Source organism: Convolutriloba macropyga, chromosome 10, assembly GCF_964194025.1.
Source record: "Convolutriloba macropyga chromosome 10, txConMacr16.3, whole genome shotgun sequence".
In the NCBI taxonomy this organism is placed as follows: domain Eukaryota; kingdom Metazoa; phylum Xenacoelomorpha; order Acoela; family Convolutidae; genus Convolutriloba; species Convolutriloba macropyga.
This window is the reverse complement of record NC_134477.1, coordinates 56,407,401-56,424,268: the sequence shown is the minus strand read 5'-3', so window position 1 is coordinate 56,424,268 and position 16,868 is coordinate 56,407,401. Positions and strand designations below refer to the sequence as shown.

Below are 16,868 nucleotides of genomic sequence, written 5' to 3'. Positions count from 1 at the left end.
ATGAAAAAAAAAAACGAGTGATGCAGAAAAAAAAGTTCAAACTATTTTGATTTTATCTGTTATTAGACATATTCCTGCTTCTTAATGAGTGCATACAGTGGCTAGTAGCAAAACAGAAAAGCTTCAGAGATAGTAACTAAGACTTATGAGAACAAAATTCAAATAGCAAGCATCTAAAACTGGACTTTGAATGTTTTTATACAGTTTACAATTTTTAAATTGCTTTTGATATTGAATCCGTTCAATTTAATTTTACGCTGCAACTGCTGTTTAAATGCGCCTTGAGCAGATTGCGTGAAGAATTAAAACAACCTAGCAAAGTCGCAAAGACTTCAAGCAAAATAAGTAAAAAGATCTTAAAGACAGCACCCCAATACAATTCAAAATCATTGATATGTAAAAAACCAAGGACGCCCGATATAGCTCTGCTCAGCTTACAGCTTCGCAACTATTAAAAATTTCACTAGCGCAGCGCAAACTTCTCCAGATCACTTACATTCTGTTTCAAAATCACTACAAAAATTAAAAGATAGCCGTACGACTTCGGAATCGACTCCAAATAAAACTTAACTCATAAACCAGCCAACCATAAACAAAACATTGATAAAATATTTACATCATTACATCATTCAAAATAAACAACAAAGAGGGAAATGCTCTTAAAAACTTTTGACGAGTAGCTAAACCAAAAACATTTTTCAACACAATTTGTGATATAGTTAGAGTTTATATTGGAGAAATGGCTATTAGGAGTAGATACAAAAAACAAAAACGACACATATCGACAAAAGGAACGAAATGGAGTGAAATGAGGAAAACTAAAGAACCGAATCTGAAAGCCTGTAAGCAACCTCTATAATAATGAACAGTTTTAGTAATTGCTCTCAACACACCGTAAAACAATTAGGAACTATGCAAAAATAAATACAAAAAACAACAGTGGAGTTTGTTTCTTAATTTACGAAAATTTGATCGGCGAAAAATCCAAAAAACTGAAAGAAACCACTCTGAAAACCAGAAAAACAAGATTTTTAAAATCCAAAATTCAAAAACAAAAAAGCAAACAAAGGATTCCCATACCCCCGATTAGGATTGAAAGAAAAAAAATATATCGATGAACAAAAACATTTCAAGTTGAAACTATTTTGTTTTCATCTATTGTGAGACATATTCCTGATTCTTAAAGAGAGCATACAGTGGCTATTAGCAATAACAAAAAACATCAGAGATAGTAACTAAGACTTATGAGAACAAAGTTCAAGTAGCAAGCATCTAAAACTGGACTAAATGTTTTTATACAGTTTATAATTTTTAAATTCCTTTTGATATTGAATCCGTTCATTTTAGAATGTTTTGTGCAGCAACTGCTGTTTAAACGCGCTTTTAGCAGATTGCGTGAGGAACTAAACTTACCTAGTAAACTCGCGAAGATTTCAAGCAAAATGTCAAAAAAGAAATTAATTTCAAATGGATTGGGGGTTGAGAGGGAGGCTGATGCGGTGCGGGGGAAGGGGTGTTGTGAGTGGGGGCCGGGTGGGATCAAACTTTCATAAGTCTAAGTCTCCAAGACAGTTTCTGTAAATCGCATACTTGCAGACTAGTGAACTGAGAAGCTCTAAGTGCACTTAATGCCCCCTGGGCGCTACCTGTTATCCGGTTTTTGAAGACGAAAAGTCAAATGAGTCAAAAGTCAAATGAGTATAAAAGACAAACAGGACTAATATGACTGCTACACACTTCGTTTGAGAGCAATTAATAAACATAGCCGGCAGGTTGCCGGAAAAAAGCCGCAATAGGCGCTTGCGGCCTTCCCTGAATTGAAACCATTAGGAAACAAGATAGACAGATTGAATAAAAGTCCTTTATAGACTACTAGATTTTTTGGGTTAGATACGTACTGTCATTTTTATTCCAGTTCACTTTTACATCCTGTTTCAAAATCACTACAAAAATTAAAAAAGATAGCCGTAAGACTCCGGAATCGACTCCAAATAAAACTGAACTCATAACACAGCCAACCATTAACAAAACACTGATAAACTATTTACATCATTACATCATTCAAAATAAACGACAAAGAGGGAAATATTTCATAAAAATATTTCATTTTCTCTTAAAATTATTTGGTTTTGGAGAAAACATTACAAGGAGAATATAGAAAAAACAAAATACATATATCGACAAAAGGAAAAAACGAGTGAAAATAAGAGAACTAAAGAACCGAACCTTCAAACCAGTTACCATCCTCTATAATAAAGCACGGTTTTAGTTATTGCTCTGAAAACACCGTTAAACACCTACAAATTAAGCAAAATTAAAACAGAGAACAGTAGAGTTTGTTTAATTTGTTTACAAAAAATTGGCCGGAGAAAACATCCAAGAAATGCAGAAATTAGAGCATATAAGTTTGGCACTATATAGATGCACACTATTGATCTTTCACTAGTAAATGTTCATAAAATAAAGTTCCACAAGTGAGTTCAGAAGTCAATTTTTTCGTGAGGTAAGTCACACAATCGACCTGAGAGCAGAAATGACGTCATACAGATAAATTTTAACTGCAAATCAGTGGAAGTCATTCAAAAAGTCAGGGTAGGACCATACAAAAATCTGTTAGACGAAGTAAAAAACAAAGCAGGACAAGTAAAATTCAAAGAAAACATAGCAGGAAAAGTAAAACTCAAACATAGTCCTGACGTTAAATTCAAAGAATTTTCATTGACTAAACAAAAAAAACTAGAACTTGAACGGATTATGAGTGAATTGAGAAAATCAATGCTTAAAAATCAGATCAAAAAAATTAAAAAAAAAAACCAGAAAATTAATATCAAAACGCCACATGTGAACAAAAAGCCACTTGCGAGAAATGAAAAATTGGTTCAAACAAAAAACTAGGCCTAGAATGAACTATGAATGGATTGGGAAAAGCATTCAAGAAAAAAATCAGATCCGAAAAATCGAAACAGTAAAAAATCGAAGTTAAATTGCCGCATGTTAACAAAAACCAACTAGCGCGAAAACCAAATTTTGTTCAAAAACGGTTTTCTCGCTCTACTTGAAAATTTTAGTAAAAATTCAAGCCGAAAACTACTAGCTTTTTCGCTCCAATTCCTGTTTCGGCATGAAAATCGTCACTCTTCCAATTTGACTTCAAACATCATGAAAATGTGTGAACAGATCTTAAAAAAGACAGCGCCTCAATACAATTCAAATTCTTTGAATTGAAAAACCTCGATGCCCCCAATATTAGCCAACATTGCTTCGCGGCTTATAATAACAATTTATTCCAAAACAATTCGCAGACTATGGTACCCCTAAAAACTACTACAAGCCAAGCTCAATTCCGTACTGCTAATGACTGATTTTTAGGACGCCAAATCGTTTGCCACAACCAAAGCTTCATTAAAAATTTGATCGAGAGTATAAAAATAAATTTCACAAAAACTATTATCTTGTCAGCAGTTTCGGCAAGCCATAACTCATAAACTATTAAAGCTTCTAGAACTTTTCCTGTTTATCCAAGTTTCGAAACAAAAATAAGTTAGGAAGAGTAAATAGATCAATAAAAGAATTTGCTTAGAAATACCAAAAAGACCAAAATACATGTTTGAAAATTTGTTTAAGAAAAATTAACATACAATGCAAAAATTCATTGTAGATAAGCTTAATTGTTTGCAACAACTGATGTGAAAACTTGCGATTACTACATGCCTTTCACCAGCTGAGAATTAGTATAGACGAAAAAAGTCTTCAGGTTTAGCCAAAAGGCGGATGCGGATAAACCTTTGAGAAGCTCATTCCTATTTTGATCGGGAACAAAAAATAATCTTTATGAAAAAACCTGAACAGTTCGTATGAATTCTTGTACGAATCGCTTTTGTTGAATGTTAAATTCTCTCACAGAATTATTATGTTACTTTTTGCGACTACGTGAATTAGATGGTCATCAATTAGAGGTATCTTTTAATCAGAAACCGTTCATTAAGGTCATCTCAGATCCTCGTGAAGCTAGGTTTTAACGAGATATCTAACTCAGAGGTCACCCAGACAATGGAATGAAACTATTCTAAAACATAACCGGCAGATTGCCGGAAAATAGCCACCATATGAGCTTGTGACCTTCCATGAAATGAAACAACTAAAGAAATTAGAAAGACAGATCGACCACCAGTCCTTTAAAATACCACTAGACTTTTTGGGATAGATTCGCACTGTCAATTTTATGAGACATACGGCCTATGATGAAGAAACCCTAAGAGCTTTTTAAAATTTATAGTACGAATACTCAAGAATTAGGGCATATAAGTTTGGCACTACTTAGATTCACACTTGATCGTTAACTAGTAAATGTTCATAAACTTTAAAGTTCCATAAGCGAGTTCAGAAGTCAATTTTTTGAGTGAGGTAAGTCACGCAATTGACATAAAAGCAGAGATGACGTCACGCGCACGAATTTCAACTGCAAAAAATTCAATGACTTTGATCTTTGAAAACGGGATAAACAGGTAAAGACCAGCGGGCATTAAGTTTCATTAGAGGCCCAAAATGGGCTTTAGTAGTCCTTCAAGTGCTTAGAGTGGTGCAGCTGCAGGGATGGCCTTAATTTAAGAATAAAAGGTCATTTTTAGGAGTTTTGCGCTCAAAATGGTGCAAATTTTTATGTTTTTTTATGTTTTTGAGTTTTTTGTTTGATTAGTCTTACGTTGAAGTTTTTAGAAGTTGATGAAGGCCTTTCGCGAGACAAAAATAATAAGTTTTTTGAATTTTTTGTTTTTTTTTGAGTTTTTCCAGCTTCAGGGGCCCGGGAATCTCCTTTATGGTTTGACAATAGGGCACTGCAACACATCTTAAAAAAACACAGCGCCCCAATACAATTCAAATTCTTTGAATTGTAAAAAAAAAATTAGGAGCGCAATAATAGGCGCCTGAAATTGCTGACGAGGCTATTAATAATATGAAACTCACGTTTTCGGCTGCAAAGTTGAAGCGGAGGTGAATAATTGTGGGTTCCCATTCAATCACAATAACAAAAACTGTATTCTGCGGATGATTAGCCCACTCAACTTTAGCTTGATATGTTCCATTGCTTGTATTAATGTTGTTCTGCACTGGCGAACAGGTCTGGTTGGATATACTATTTTGAACTGAATTGTGATTGGTTGAAATGCTGGACTGTAAGTTTGGAGGATGTTCGAATATTTCATCGGACACTTCTAAAGGACAGCCACGACAAACGTTAAACCAAGGGCAATTCCAGCATCGCAGAGAATAGCTTTGAGTTGGGTAGCTCTGGTTGGAAAATGTCTGGAATCCATTACCAGCTGTTGTGTTTGGAGTGTTCGGCACAATAGCAACTTTGCGTAGAATGAAAGGGTAGCTCCCGTTGCGTGAAAGCACTTCATCACTTAAAAAAATTTCAGCAACAATTTTTTTTCAGACAAGATAAAAACTCAGCATTGTCTTTTGAGAATCGTTAATTGCCATTGTTGTACATTTGGGCTAAATTTGTTGGTTTTGCTTCGGTGCTTTAAATTTTGTTATAGAAACTATTTTTTAATCCTCGATGGTTATTGTTATTGGTTGTTCTCATCGATCTTTACAAATTTTTGCATTGTTTCCATTTTCCAAATAAAGACAGAGGAGGTCACGATTATTCAACCAGATTTTCAATTTTACAGATGCCTGCTGCAATTTATCAACTTTGTCAATAAAATGTGAAGTTAAATTTCTCTAAACATTTCAAAAAATGTTTTAAATAGTTCACAATTTGTTGTCAATATTGGGGAGATAGGAATTAGAGCAGAACAGGCCCAGAGCCGAATGAGAAAACATAGCCGGTAGATTGCCGGAATAGCTGCGAACGAATAGACTTGCGTGCCGTATGATAGAGATAGAAACAGATACAGATATAAGTCGAAAAATTTATCAACGCCGCTCAAAAAGCTATGTATAAAATTAAAAGATAAATTAATAAAGCTTGATAAAATTCATTGCTCAGAAGCCTTTTCATTAGGGACCCTTATTACACATATGAGTTTCTTTTGACCTTGAACTAATTCAAAATAAACTTAAATTTCAAAGTGCAAAAGTCATTTTAGTGAGTGAGGTAAGTCACTTATGATCAAAATCTAATCACGTAAAAAACTTTTGCTAGAGAGAGTGAGAAATGACGTCACGCGCGCAAAAGCAGTTGGTGAAAGGAAGAAGTCATTCAGAAAATCGAAGCGCCAGAACTTGACACAAAAAACCCTACTTGCAGCTGAAGCCATTACTTTTTTTATTAAACCATAAACTCATTACCCCCCCCACCCCACCCCCCGGACTGATCTAAAAGTTGGTGAAATATAAACCACTCGCCAAGAGAAACAAAATGCCGCAAAAATAATTATTATTAAAAACGTTTGGTAACGTTAAGTGCAAAATAATTGAGATAGTCAAAACATTGATAGGCTGAAAAAGCTGACAGGGCTATCAACTGCCATCAATTATTTCATGATTCTAATCTCAAAAAGATCGCGAAAGCAAACGGCAGATAATAATAATAACTTAGAATTTGAGTTAAATTTTTCAAAGAGAATTGCTCAAAGTTGAGAATCAGAAAACTACTACAGTTAGATTTCTCATCACTCAAGACAAAAACAACATATACTTCTTCCTTGTTGTATATATGTTAGACAAAATGATTTCAAACTAATTCGAATATTAAAATAATCATAGAAAAGCAACAGAGTAATATTTAAAGGCAAAAAACCGTTTAAGAACAATACCAGGGCCGGAAAAAATACAATTATAATTAATAAGTGAAAAATATGGGCCACTTAGACGGAAAAACGTCTAAAAACGGTTATCTATATGTGCCATTCAGTCAAAAACTACTTTTCAAGTCAAAAAGTCATTCACTAAACGCAGCGCATGATCAAAAAAACTTCTCTCGCTCAGAAAAAATTAGTTCACATGGCAATTTATCTCACTTTCGCTTTTAGGTCAAAACGGCGTCCGAACGAATAGTACTTCCGGTAAAAAAAACCTTAAGAAAACCAAAAAAACCAAGAGCACCGCAATATAGCTCCACTCAGCTTACAGCTTGGCAGCTATAAAAATGAGAATCAGAGCCGAATGCTGAAATTTGATTGGCCAAATGATCTGATTGGTTTAAATTGATTGGCAAAAAATGTATTAAAGTAATAAGTAATGAGTTCCAATCACAGCACGGAAATCTTCGGCTTTCAACCTCATTTTATGTCATTCTGCTCTGCGCCCGTTCGGCTCGACCGGCATCTTCCAATATTGGATATAAGTCGATGCTCACACTAATCTTTCTTCAAACGAGGCACCCAAACCTTCCTCTCCCTAACATCAAACCCACCCCCTTCGCTGTCTGCCATTTCACTCGATGTCTGCAATTGTATAACGGACTTACCAATCTTTCGCGTGATTGGCTCTGGAGTCGATTGAAGAACTGGACACGCATCTTGCTACCTGTGATTCCACCTGAGCGTAGATGTCAGCATTAGTCCACCCAATCACAAGTGGAATCAGAATAGGACGACCAAACAAGGTGGACTTTGTTCGGTTATGCCACAGAAAGTAGGTCGAATTCGGAGTCTGAAATCCAAAAATAAAATTGAAAACCGCACCCAAGGAAATGCTGGGCAATCACAATCACTTCATCAGTCCTATCTACTTCAGCAAATTCAAATTAAAACATATTGTAGCTCAAAACCAGTTGTTTATGATATTGTACTACTTGATTAAAAGACGGCACTTTTTTAAGGTCCCTAGTTTTAGTTTTCACAGCTTTCTAGTAAAATTAAATAATCTAGAATCGTTGACGTTTAAAGACAGTTAAGCAACAACATCTAAGAGATTTGTCTATGCGTAATTCCTAGTTACTAGTTACATAGACTTTGCATTACCTTTCAACTGATCAATTACTAGATCAATTTTAGCAAATCTTCAACACAAAGAAACCCACGGAGTCTTTACATTACCTGTTTACAGTGGACTCCAAACAAGAACAGCGATTCCTGCCTCCAGGTATCCGACGCGTAACCACTGGAACTAGGGGTCAAAGACAAAGCCGGGTTTGGGCTCAACGAATCCGTTTTTGAAGCACAAGTCTGGTTAAGACTGTTATTCTGAGATTCGTTAGAAGGGCATTTTAACCTGCTATAATTCGCTGACTCTTCAGAAGAGATTTCTCCATTACATAATGTCTCATTGGGTGTTATCGTAGAACAACTGCCATTTAAATGTTCAGCTGCAGTTGAGTTCTGATCAGGTTCGCTTATATACAAAGAAGTTATTGCTGGTGAGGAATTACTGTTTGCTGGTTTTGATTCCGATACTGGCTGATACTCTCCATTAGTTATAATAGTTTCTATTCGACCGTTCAATTCACCGTTTCCGATTGACAACGAACTCCTGAAAACAAATCTTTCTGGAAAAAGCAGAGCTTTCAGAAAATAAATTGACCCAAATAATAGCCGAGAGGTAAGGTGTGTGCTTCACACGCCAATGATTGAGAGTTCAATCCCCTGCCTCCGTGAAGCTGTCTGTGTAAGGATGAGCTCTTACTTAACCATAGCTTCAGGTTTACCATAGCCTAACCAATGCTGGCTGAAATGATGGTACCACGTGGAAGTTTCAGACGCAAAAAAAAGTGGCTATAGTCACCACAAAAGGGCAATTCTGCTCATAAAAAGATCAGTCTGAAATGTGGGTAAAAATAAGAAAAGGTACAGCTGAGAACAGGCTACTGTAGGCCTAATGCTGTTCCGCTGCGATTACACAGGAACTATTATTATTATTATTATTATTATTATTATTATTATTATTATTATTATTATTATTATTATTATTAACTTCTAGATTATTTTGATCAATATTCGCGACGGGATTTAAACGGACACACTACCATTTTAAGCCAAAATCAAATTTTAAACAAATCCTATAAAAAGATTCTCATAATGTGAACTAAATCATTCTAGTCCTTACATTTACAGCCACGAATTGCCAGGAACTATTTCCTTTTTCTCCCGAGAACAAACTGGTTGTTTTCATTGTAATTTCTGAACAAATTAATGGATAATTTCCGAATCGGGGGACCAAAAAATTTCATTTATGCACGATTTATTCTACCAAAAGTGGTAGAGGGAGCAATTCTAGAGACAAATTATTCAAACATACCCGGCAGATTGCCGAAAAATAGCCGCCGTTGATTCCAATAAGCATGATTGGGATTGAAATAACAGAAGATACTGAAAAAAAAAGATTTTTGTACAAAAACATTTTTTTAAGTCCGATTTATTTTGATGGCATTTCGTAGTTGAACATACTTCTGTTTCATAGAGAGAGGCTACAGGGGCTACTATCAATAAAAATAAGCATTAGAGATGGTAAATAAGACTTATAGAAACGACGTTCAAATAGCGGGCATCTAAAATTGGGCTTTATGGGTTTATCCCGTTTCTATTTCTGACATCCATTTTTGTACTAACTCTGTTCATTTTGATTTGCTTTGCTGAGCAACTGATGTTCAAAATCACTTTCAGCAGAATGAGAGAAGAGAGAAACTAGCCTAGAGAAGTCAAAAAGATTTCACGCTAAATGTTGAAAAGGCGGCAAAATGAGGTAAAGCGAAACATTTTTTTATTCGACGAAGTAAAAAAACATAGCAGGATAAGTCCTGACGTACAATTCAAAGAATTTTCATTGACTAAATAAAAAACTAGACTTAGAACGTACTATGAATGGTTTGGAAAAACCATTTAGAAAAAAAATCCGATCCAAAAAATCGAAAAAACAGTAAAAATCAAAGTGAAATTGCCGCAGGTGAACAAAAAACCACTACCGATAAAGCGAATTTTTGTTCAAACACCGTATTCTCACTCTACTTTAAAATTAGAGCGAAAAAATTTCACGCCGCAAAACCACTCGCTTTTTCGCTCCATTTCCTGTTTCGGCGTGACAAAAATCACTACTCCAATTTGACTTCAAAAATCATGAAAATGTGTGAAGACCTTAAAAAAAACATAGCAGGACAAGTCCTGACGTACAATTCAAAGAATTTTCATTGACTAAACAGAAAAACTAGACCTAAAATGAACTATGAGTGAACTGAGAAAACCATTTTATAAAAAAATGAGATAAAAAAACCAAAAAAACAGAAAATCAATGTCAAAATTCAGCATGTGAACAAAAAACCACTAGCGAGAAATAAAAATTTAAATCAAACAAAAAACTAGGCCTAGAATGAGCTGTGAAAGGATTGGGAAAACCATTTAGAAAAAAATCCGGTCCAAAAAATCGAAAAAACAGTAAAAATCAGAGTGAAATTGCCGCATGTGAACAAAAACCACTACCGAGAAACCGCATTTTTGTTCAAACACCATTTTCGCACTCTACTTTAAAATTAGAGCGAAACAAATTCACGCCGCAAAACTACTCGCTTTTTCGCTCTATTTCCTGGTTCGGCGTGACCAAAATCACTACTCCAATTTGACTTCAAAAATCATGAAAATGTGTGAACAGATCTTAAAAAAAAAACATAGCCGGAAGAATTCCGGAAGCGACTCGAAGCACCAAAACTTTACAAAAAAACTGAAGCCATTACCTTTTGTATTAAACCATTAACTCGTTACCTCCGCGGGTTTGATCTAAAAATCGGTGAAATTTAAACCACTGTCACCAAGAGAAAATGCAGCAAAATTTTATTACTGAAAACGTTTGGTAACGTTAAAAAAGTCCGAAATTTTTAGGATGGTCAAAAAACTGATAGCCTGACAAAGCTGACAGGGCCATCAATTGCCCTCAGATAATTAATGATACTAATCTCAAAAAGATCGCGAAAGCAAACGGCAGACAAAAACTTATCAAAAAAGACAGGAAAGTCAAAATTATTCAAAAAAGAGTGCTCAAACTCAAGAATCAGAGAACCACTACGATAAGAATTCTAGTCACGGCAATTAAGACAAAAATAATACATGATTCTTCCTTGTTGTATATATGCTAGACAACACGATTTCATACTAATTCAAAAATTAAATTAATCATAGAAAAACAAAAGCAACAGAATAATATTCAAAGGTAAACAATCGTCTAAAAACAATACCAAGCCCGGAAGAAAATTGCAATGAATAGTAATAAAACGAAATGTCGGAAAAGATTTTTTAACAAACTCCCAGTGCTGCCTTATTTTGAATTAAATCAATTGCAAACCGAAGAAACCAAGATCTAAGAAAAAGCTGAATTCAATCAATTTTTTAACAACTGAAAAAATCAATATAACGAATACAAAAGTAGGTGCCAGGACAAAACTAGAATTATACAAGCGGAAAAGTGAAGAATATGGACATAATGTTAGGAACACCGTAACAAAAAGACCAATTCGTGATTTTTGAAAGTTAAAAATCAAATTTAAAAAAATCAAGAAAAACGAGTACATTTTATTGATCAGCATTCGAGACATAGAAAAGACAACGAGTCATTCGAGACAAAAATCCAACTTGCTGAACAGAATAAAACAAGAAAAAGCAGAATTCAGACATACGAAACAATGAAACATTTTGCAAAAAAAGTGGTCAAAAAATATTTAAGACTGCATTTATGAAAAAAATTATCTGTTCTTCATAAACTTAACACCAAAAAATGATTGAAATTTTATTGAAACGAAATTAAAGTCCTTCATGTTCCCCAAAATACTATTTCGAGTAATTAAAAGGAAAAAAACAAACATAGCTGGCAGATTGCCAGAAAATAGCCGCAATAGATTTGTAGACCGGCAGTCTAAAAAAACAGTAAAAAAGACAGACCAAAAAAATTCGTCTTTTCATTAAGGCTGATCTGTTATATTTTGATTAAAAATTGGTATAAGTTATTGCTGCCTCTATTAGCTGATCTCAAATAACCTTCATTTAGAGTGACACAAACCCATTTGACCTTATCTCTTTGAATTAAAGTAAATAAAAGTCAATTTCAAAGTGAGGAAGTCATTTTTGAGAGTGAGGTAAGTCAAGTGTGACCAAAAATTAAATCACGCGCATGAACAAAAAAACTCGCTCCACTAAAAGCGAAAAATGACGTCACACATGCAATTCAGTTGAAATTGCATGAACGAATGAACAAAAAGTGGCTGTGACGTCATATGGTCGTAACAAAAATCATGACGACGAAATAAAAAAAAACCAAGAGACGGCCAATAATAGCCCCAGCTATCGCTGTGCGGCTATTAAACAAAAAACTGAAAAAAATTGGCAAAAAACTACGAAAATCGGATTAGCAAATGTACAATTTTATGAAACAAAATTACATCGAGGTAGAAAGAGGCATTGGGTATATAAATTATCAAAGGGAAGTTGCCATATTAACTGATTTTTGACAAAAAAACAGCTAAAAGATCCAAAAATGAAGAAATTAATAAATAAAAAAGCCAAAAATTAACTAAAAAATCAAGAAATATGTGCCAATTTCGCATTTGAAACGCAATTTCAGGCTATGCAAAATACTGTGCTATCAATTTCCGGGGTTTACATTTCAACATAGCATCGATTAAAAATTATTTCTACAAAAAACCAAATTACAAGCAAAAAACTAGGCCACTTAGACGAAAAAACGGCTAAAAACGGTTATCTATATGTGCCATTCAGTCAAAAACTACTTTTCAATGTCAAAAAGTCATTCACTAAACGCAGCGCATGATCAAAAAACTTCTCTCGCTCAGAAAAAATTAGTTCACACTGCAATTTTACTAGCTTTCGCCTTTAGGTCAATACATCGTCTGAACGAATAGTACTTCCGGTAAAAAAAAACCGTACGAAAACCAATACTCCTCTTCGAGTCGTAAAAAAAGACAGCGCCCCAATACAATTCAAATTCTTTGAATTGTAAAAAAAAAATAGGAGCGCTATAATAGCCGGCTGAGAAGATGAGGGCGGCTATTAACAAACACTTACATTTCTCCATTTATGTCGCTGTTAGCACCATCATTAGAAGCACCCTTTCCCTCTATTACACAATTAAGTTGGTCATTCCCGCCACCCTCACCCCCATCAGCCCCGTTGGCCATTTCGACCAGGCTGTCGTTGGACACAGAAGAGGGTGTCTCAATTAATAGAGGGGTCGTGTTATCAGGGGTCTCACGCCCATTTTGGGACAAGGGTTGATCACACCTTTCTTCATCCTCCTCTTCAGAAGCAAATGAAGAGGGAATGGTCTGGAAGGCCAACAGAGATGAGTTCACGTAGGCATGGCTTCTAAAACACGAATTGGATCGTAAAAAGGGAATTGTTTCTGTCATTATTCGCCCTTATCAAGTTAGCATAAATCTAACCTGATTTTGAGGTTGTCATCAATCTGGTTGCCAGGCACACTGAGAAGATAGAGTAGTCTGTTGTTAGTCTCGAAGAAGAGAATCTCCGCACTAGACAAGTTGCAAATGGGAGCAAAGTCACTTTTAAGGGAAGCGTAAGTAGACGATTTGGACACTCTTAAAGCGTACCTGAAACAAAACAAAAAAACAAAATTTTAAAAAAAGATTTCGAGCAAAAAACATAACCGACTAAACGTCGGAAGAATTGCTCTCGAACGACTAGTGGGAGCTCTAATCAATAGCAGCCTGCCCGGGGGGAGCCAAAATAATGGTACTAAGAAGTCCAATAGTGAGCTTCAAATAACCACATTAGAGGTTAACATATAATACTATTAACTATTAAGATTTAAAGTAAAAAATGGCACCAGTTTCGGCGCACTTTTTATTTGACTTTTAGTATTAAATTGCCCCCGATTGAGTTGAACTGCTTGAATCTGTGATTGAGAGAGAATTTTAGATCAAGCGAAACGCAAAAAGTCAAGGGCGTAAAAGTCACTCGAAAAGTCAAAACCGTCAAGCAAAAATTTTGCATACAACATAGCCGGTAGAATACCGGAAAAAACTCGAATAGTCGTGCATTATAATCTCTAACCTAACCTTACCGAAATCAGAACATCAAAATAGACATGAGAAAAAAACAAAAGTAGCCCAACAAACCACATTAAAGTGTTTTAAAAATGCCGACAATTTTTTAGGTGCGAGGGGAGCTAGGTGGGTAGATAGGTTGGGGAGGTGGGTAGCGCTGGGGTAGTTGGGGGGGGGGGGTCGTTAGGTGAAGGGAGGGGGTAGTTTGGGGGGTAGGGGGAGGTGGGGGGTAAGTTGGGGCGGGGGTAGGTAGGTGGTTGGGTGGGGGGGGGGGGGAAAGGTAGGTGGGTGGGTGCGTAGATACGTTGGGGAGGTGGATAGTGCTAGGGTAGTTGGGGGGGGGGGGGGTAGGTGGGGGTAGATAGGCGTTGGGTGGGGGGGGGGGTTGTGTGCTGTAGTTTAGATAATTAGGGGAGACTTAAATAGGAACAAAAAATCTCAAAATGACCTCTTGACCTTGAACATTACCAGCAGTTCCTTATCACAATACATTACGAACGAAGCTACTGTTAAAGTCCAATGTTCTAAAACAGAAGTCAACAATCAAATATGGAGGTAAATGCTCGAACAGAAAGAAGCCGAAATTCAAGTCATGAACAAACCGGCTTTCTGCTAAAGAAAAACCTGTAGAATCTCAATACTCCTCTTCGAGTAATAAAAAGACACACATTTACAATAACTGCTACGAACTTCGTTCAAGAGCAATTAAAAACAAACATAACCGACTAACGTCGGGCGAATTGCTCTCAAACGACCGGCGAGCGGTTGGCTTTGTCAGTGGCTACCCACGGTTTAGTGAGGCTAGCTTTAGCTTTATTTGACTCTGCAACTTTCTAGCCTTGTTAGTAAATAAATCAAATAAAAAACTGATACTTTAAAAATTTGGAAACTGCAAAATTTAAATAAAGATTCCCGATTTTGCAGTGAAAATGTTCAAAACTATTTTTTTTCTCCGGAGTTATGTCAAGTAACCCATCTGCAAGACTTGAAAAGCTTCGTTGGCCAGTAATGATCGTTAAACTCAGAAAAAGACAAAAATATTCAATAATTTTGATAAATGAAAATATTAACAAAATCTTGTAAAAATTCAAGATACTAAAATCTTCAAAGCCAATTTAATGTCTTAAGAGACTATCCAGTAACCCTATTTCAAGCTTTAAATAGCTTCACTGGCTCATAAAGATCCATATACTTACCGTATGAAAATAATTTTCCAAAAATTTGAAAATGAATTTTACCAAAAAAATGCTGAAGCTGGATAACCATTCCATCAACTCTAAAAACTATGCGACAGCTTATCATCAAACCATGGAGGAGGTGCCTAGGACCCTGGTCCCGGAAAAATCAAAGATTCAAAAAACTTGAAAAAATTGCAAATGTTTTTAAAAAAATTGCTGATATTAAAATCTTGAAAAGCATTTCATTATATTTAGAAGCTATGCAGTAACCTATTATCAAACCCTAGAGCAGTTTATGTGGCTCTTGGGGCTGGAGAATCCTAAAAAATAACAAAGATCAAAACTTTAAAATACAAGTTTTTTTCAAAAAAATCGCTAAAATTTGTCATATCAAAAAATTGAAAGTTATTCCATGTCAAATAAATTTTTTCATTAACATATCATCAAACCCTTAAGGACGTTATCTGGCCCCTGCGTCTGGAAAAACGCGATTAATGAAAAATCAAAAAATTGAAAACATTTGCAGGTTTTGTCAAAAAATGCTAAAATTGGTGATGTTAAAATGTTGAAACCATTCCACTACCACTAGAAGCCATGCAGTAAGCTAATACAAAACGCTAGAGGAGGTTCTTTGACACCTAGGGCTGAAACAACTCAAAAATGACAAAAATTTTCAAAAATCTTGAAAAAAATTGTTAAAATTAGTATAAAAGTCCTTGTTCTTAGCGATCGGTTGTTTGAACGTAGCCACGGGGGGGGGGGGGGGGGGGGGGGGGCTGATGAGTCACAGTATTGGTTCTTACCGTGTGGGCGGGGTCCCATCCAGTTTCTGCAGCAATATATACACAATTGTGAGCTGGTCTGAAGGTATTGACAAGGACAACACATTGAACACATCAAACTTAGACGTTGTGCGGCCACAATTACAACACGTAATCTTCGATTGCATTTGACCCGTGAACAAATCACAGATGACGGAATTATTGTTTTTGATATGGGCACTCCATTGCTCCTCGGCAACGTCCGAGTCGTGGCGACCTTCAGCCTCGTTCAAAGCTTGGTAAGACTTAGAATCTAAGACTCGGTTCAGGTCTTCGTGTAGAAGGTCTAGCACCGCTTCCAGCATTTCCTGAGCGTCGTGTTGGTTTGAGTTGTTAAATTGGGACCTAACAAGTAAAATATTCAGCTGTAAAAATTAGAAAACAGAACAAGGCTTTATCGAGTGGGTTATTGAATGTTTAACAGGGGCAAGCGTTAAATAAGTAATGTACCTCAAAGGTTTCCACTGTTCCAACACCCCCCCTTCTACTCCTCGTTTTGAAAAGCATTTCAAAAAATGAACTATACATTTACAGTAATGAACATACTGCATAAAAACTAGCCGAATAGTAATGCTACAAGAATTTGATGTAAATTAAATACTGTCCACAACTTTTAAAACCAAATTACCCACAATGACATTTTCAGAAGAGGTAGGAAGAGATGAGGATCTGTTCGTGTATAATTGTCACCTGTGTTTGATGATACACTCCCGGATGACAGCTGGTCTGATAGCCGTGGTCACGTGATTCTCCTCATTCCACAGCTGTTCTATCAAATGACCATAGCACAGAGCCACCTGTCCCTGAGCACCATCTCTGCTGCTCCTAAAAATGTCGCGAAAAATAATGTCGCGTAGAAAAAATTAGCCAGGTTCAAAACGTAGAAACACAGCGAGCGATGTCGGCGAATTGCTC

At 35.8% G+C, this 16,868-nt stretch overlaps 2 protein-coding genes across 2 annotated transcripts in view; both read right to left on the bottom strand.

Moving 5' to 3' along the window:
- Nucleotides 1–16,868, bottom strand: part of LOC142348733 (prefoldin subunit 1-like) — a 218,590-nt gene that overhangs the window by 110,998 nt on the left and 90,724 nt on the right. The window lies entirely within an intron of this gene.
- Nucleotides 1–16,868, bottom strand: part of LOC142348219 (ubiquitin carboxyl-terminal hydrolase 32-like) — a 146,358-nt gene that overhangs the window by 90,795 nt on the left and 38,695 nt on the right. Inside the window, exons 18-24 of the mRNA XM_075399495.1 lie at nt 16,644–16,778; nt 15,936–16,298; nt 13,331–13,498; nt 12,954–13,253; nt 7,992–8,424; nt 7,421–7,605; nt 4,966–5,404 (exon numbers count right to left, since the gene is read on the bottom strand). Coding sequence (XP_075255610.1) covers nt 4,966–5,404; nt 7,421–7,605; nt 7,992–8,424; nt 12,954–13,253; nt 13,331–13,498; nt 15,936–16,298; nt 16,644–16,778 — 2,023 coding nt within the window. The remainder of the gene's footprint in view (nt 1–4,965; nt 5,405–7,420; nt 7,606–7,991; nt 8,425–12,953; nt 13,254–13,330; nt 13,499–15,935; nt 16,299–16,643; nt 16,779–16,868) is intronic.